This window comes from Chrysochloris asiatica, unplaced genomic scaffold (assembly GCF_000296735.1).
Source record: "Chrysochloris asiatica unplaced genomic scaffold, ChrAsi1.0 scaffold00186, whole genome shotgun sequence".
In the NCBI taxonomy this organism is placed as follows: Eukaryota; Metazoa; Chordata; class Mammalia; order Afrosoricida; family Chrysochloridae; genus Chrysochloris; species Chrysochloris asiatica.
Genome location: NW_006408704.1, coordinates 6,059,642 through 6,064,212, shown reverse-complemented (window position 1 = coordinate 6,064,212; position 4,571 = coordinate 6,059,642). Strand labels below are relative to the sequence as shown.

Below are 4,571 nucleotides of genomic sequence, written 5' to 3'. Positions count from 1 at the left end.
AGCCTCATCTTTCTCCCGCGGAGCAGCTGGTAGTTTCGAACCGCTGACCTTAAGGTTCGCAGCCCGATTCGTAACCACTACGCTACCAGAGCTCCCTGCGGACCACTGTTAGAGGTAGTTTATTTCACTGTAGCATCAAGAACACGTTCAACTTTACTCTTATGGTTATTACTTATGGGTTTGTATTTTAATTTTGCTTTACTATTTGTCACATTTAAATATGTGTTTATTTTCAGAAGCCAGGAAGCCACCTTTTTCCAAAAAGATAAAGAGCTCTCATGTTCATAACGAAGATGAAGAAAATGACAGCATATTTGTAAAACTTCTTAAGGCATCAGGAATAATTCTTAAAACGGGGGAGAGTCAGAATCAACTAGGTAATACTTTAATCTAAATCTCTTACCTGTCCTTAGTGAAAAGGTTCAGGATTGAATCACAGATATTCTTAATTCAGAGGCAGGAAGATTGGAAATCAGGAATACCCTCCACTTGTTACCAGATGAAATTACTTTTGAGGGGATAGTGTTATTGTCTTTTTCTGGTTCTGATTAATACATTAAAGTACTTCAAATTCTTCTGTTGAAAAAGTGTTATATACTAGTATTCATGTTTTTGTGTGAAAAAATAAGTTAATATACAGAAAGCAATTTGGTCTGTGTCAGAATAATTTCAAAAGAACATTTGGAAAGCCATGGTATGGAGCATAGATGATTCCACCCTGCTACACTTACGGCAGGTGTTTCTTAGAATATTCTATCAAAGCTATATAAGTCTGTTTTCCTGTGGGTTTAGAAGATTTGGTTCCTTGATTAGGATGAAATACTGGTTTCAGCTGACAAGAAACTTAGGCCCTTAGGGAAGGAAAGTAGGAGATGTTAAAAGACTCAGGTGACCCAATTGTTGTTTTTTCCTCACAGCTGTGGATCAAATAGTTTTCCAAAAGAAGCTTTTCCAGACTCTAAGAAAACACCCTTCTTATCCCCAAGTATGTAACTCCTCCCAGGTACTTTTGCTCTTGCCAGCCTTGCTCTGTAGCTGGCAGTGTAAAGACACTAGCATAGATTTGAATGGGCTAGAACTTGTGTTAGCCAACAGCAACTATTCGACTAAAAACCTTACTCTTCCCCTCCCTTTCTTTTTAAAATCCCTTATTAAGGTAACAGAAGAATTTGTTAGTGGCCTAGAGTCTTACATTGAGGACCAAGACTGTTTCAGGAACTGCCTTTTGTCCTGTGAACGTCTACAGGATGAGGAAGCCAGGTGTGGTGAGGAGACATGGAGCTCTGGAATTCAGTCCGTTATATTTACTAGACTGGGGGAGGGGGCAGCAATTTTTTGGAATTTCACTTTTGAGTGATAGCTCTCTTTTCTTTAGAGTTTTAGCCTTTCCTGGAGACTTTCAGGATTGTGATTATGAGACTAAGAACCAGAGTATTTTCTAGAATATGTCTCACCTGGGTAGATAGAATTTCAGCTTTCCATCTCTCGCTTAAGACGCATCTTCTTATGGTCTGTATTTCTTATGTAACGTAATAGTCATTCTTTAAAGAATATACACTTAACCGACTTTATGAAGAAAGGGAAATGAAAACATTAAAACAAGGAACAAAATACAAAATAAATACCTTTTTTTTTTTTCTTACAGCATGAGCACACCTTACTCTAAGAGCCTCATCAAGCTGCTTTTGGGGATTGATATATTACAGGTGAGCCCATGTCTCGTCCTTTGTAAACATCTGACAGGTGTGATTTCTGTTGTATGCCCAGGTATAAAGGGCTGGAGCACAAGGTAGAGCAGGCTTCGTTGGGGAGTTTGGGTTTGCAACAGCTATACTCTAGCCCTGAGGTTCAGATGATTCGGATAGGGCAATGTCTGTGTCTTTGAATTATAGTAGAATCAAACACCTATGAAATAATGGGGCTGCCAGAGACAGTAGGCCCCATTATTTCATAGGTGTTTGATTCCTGTTTCTTAATGCTGCATCCTGTGTGCTTTAAGCACCTTATATCTCTCTGCTATATTTGTATTTGCATCACCTCCCATTTAGCTAGTTAGTTCCTTATATAACTTGATTATTTATCTTTTTCAGCTTTCTCTCTCTTAATTTGTAATAGTAGGCAATGATTGGTGTTTTTTTAACACCAATCTCAAATTATAAAAGATACACACAATGAGAAATTTTCCTCCTACCCTGTCTTTCATTTTTCCACGTCTTTTCTTTCCCACTATTAATCTTCCCCTACTCTTAATCACTTCCTTTTCATTGGAAATTTTGAATATAGTTAGTTTAAACCCAAGAGCTTTCTTGTTCCTCTAAAAAGAAATCATCTCTTTTTGCAAGCCACAGTATTTGCTAATCTTTTTTTTTTCTTTAAGTTTTTACTGTGGATTGAGTGAAAGTTTACAGGGCAGATCATCAGTTTTACATTCACAAATCATACAGCTTATTTCATCACAATGATTATAATCCCTCCATGTACCATCAGTTAACAGTATTTCTCTGTATTCACTTTAGCTCTTTTAAGAGAAAAACAAAAAACACTCAGGCATATATAATAATTTATACCACCAAAGGGCACATTCTGCAAATCTGCCTCTTGGCCACCATTTCTTAGTGCCTCTCTTCCCATGGATCTAGAGTCCTCAGCTGTTCCCCCTCTCCATGTCCCCATTTCTGCCTCCATTTCTGGTGTCGCTGCTTCTCTGAATAAGGTCCCACATTCAGCTTGTGCTCGTCTTCCTTGATGGTCCTAGGATCCTTTGTTTCTGGACTGTAAGATTAACTGTTCACCCATTTTTGTTAGAAAACTTCTACCTTCGCAATTATGACAGTCACAATTAGTCATGATAACAATTACTCACTACTGAATCATAAGAATGTTATCCCCATCTCTTTTAACCAGATCCATCTAGACAAGATGACAACTATTCATTCAGTGGGGACTCTTTCTTCCCCACACACTCTTAAATTTTACTCCCTCATGAAACCTTGTAAGCCAGTCACTTCATGCCTTTAACGCCCCCTCATTTTAGGTAGCTAATGTCTAACTTGCCTGTCCCTCTCTAACCTGTGTACAGAGGGGATAGCATTGATACTTGATATGAAGACTCCTTCCCTCTCTGTTGGTATTTAGAGTAACTACTGCCAAGAGTATAGGTCAGGGTCATCAAATTGTAGCAATTTACCCTTGTTTCCTTTATAAAAAAAAATTTTTTTTTAGTCTTCTTCTAAACAAGTTATGATTATCAAGCCATTGAGACTAGGTCAAATGGGTACTATATGAATATTTGGGTGTTCTTGTGCCTCTCCCCTCACTTCATATCAGCTGGATGCTTACAAATTTTCTGTAATCATGTTTCCCGACATTCCTTTCTAGCCCACTCAAGTATCTATTTTACAATAGTAGGCAAGTAAAACCAATATTCATGAGACAGTCAAACATTTTAGTATTATTTGCCCTCTTCAAACTATGCCTAAATCCCTGTATCCCAGAGCCCTGTTGTTCCAAGGTTAAGCATGCTTCGTTATTTACCTCTGTCCCACTTAGCCCATGCAAACCTGTCTCAGTGTTCTCCTATCTTGTTCTTCTACCTTCTCACCCTTCTTGTATTGCCCTCCCTAACACTCTAACTATGATGTATTTGCCTTTACCCTGTGCTCTACAGTCACTTCCCTCCACATCCCGAAACCTTCCAGCCCACCCAACCCCACCGTAGCAATTACCTTATATTCCACTAACTTTTACCTCCATTTAAGACAGTCTATATTATCCTGTAATCTACCTGACCTTCCCCACCACCTAGATCTCTGTTTCTTTGTGTTTACCTTCTTTCACATTGTACTTGTTTTGATCATAGACTAACTTCCCAGATCCTCTGAATTTGTTCTTACAATTTTAATCTGTTCTCAACTCTTCCATTTGTTGATTGACTTCCAGGTGATGCTGCCACATATGTCAGTCTTTAGTTGTTGTCTGTTCTTGTTGGTTCTCTGTCCATGGAACTCACTTTAGGATGTATTTCAATACAGGGTTGACTTTGGCAAACTCCCTTTTCTCCTGTTTATCCTGGAATGTTTTGATTACACCATCATATTTTATTGACAGCTTTGCTGGGTAGAGGATTCTTGGTTGGCAGTTTTTTTTCTTTCAGGGTTTTATATATATATCCCCATTGCCTTCTTGCCTGAATGGTTTCTGTTGAGACATCCGAGCTTAATCTGATTTGCTTGCCTATGCATGTTACACTTCTTTTTTCCCAAGCTGCCTTCAGGATTCTGTCCTTATCTTTGATTTTGAAGAGCTTGATTATTATATGTCTTGGTGTTTTTATTTTAGGATCTATCCTTCCTGGGGTTCATTGAGCTTCTTAGATGCTTATCTTTTCACTTTTAAGGAAGTTAGTGAAATTTTCTTCCAGAAATTCTTTAACTACCTCCTCTGTGGTCTTGTGTGATTCTTCCTGTTCCGGAATGCCGATAATTCTTGTTATTCCTCTTCATGTTATTCGACATGAATCTTACACCTTCAGATTTTTTTATCCTTTTTTCTGTTTGTTCTTCTATCTTAGT

General features: G+C 38.2%; 1 protein-coding gene across 1 annotated transcript in view; it reads left to right on the top strand.

Annotated features, from left to right (window-relative positions):
* The window catches only part of FANCD2 (Fanconi anemia, complementation group D2), a 75,804-nt gene that overhangs the window by 7,495 nt on the left and 63,738 nt on the right, over positions 1–4,571 (top strand). Inside the window, exons 2-5 of the mRNA XM_006872207.1 lie at positions 237–377; positions 918–985; positions 1,157–1,260; positions 1,646–1,706. Coding sequence (XP_006872269.1) covers positions 237–377; positions 918–985; positions 1,157–1,260; positions 1,646–1,706 — 374 coding nt within the window. The remainder of the gene's footprint in view (positions 1–236; positions 378–917; positions 986–1,156; positions 1,261–1,645; positions 1,707–4,571) is intronic.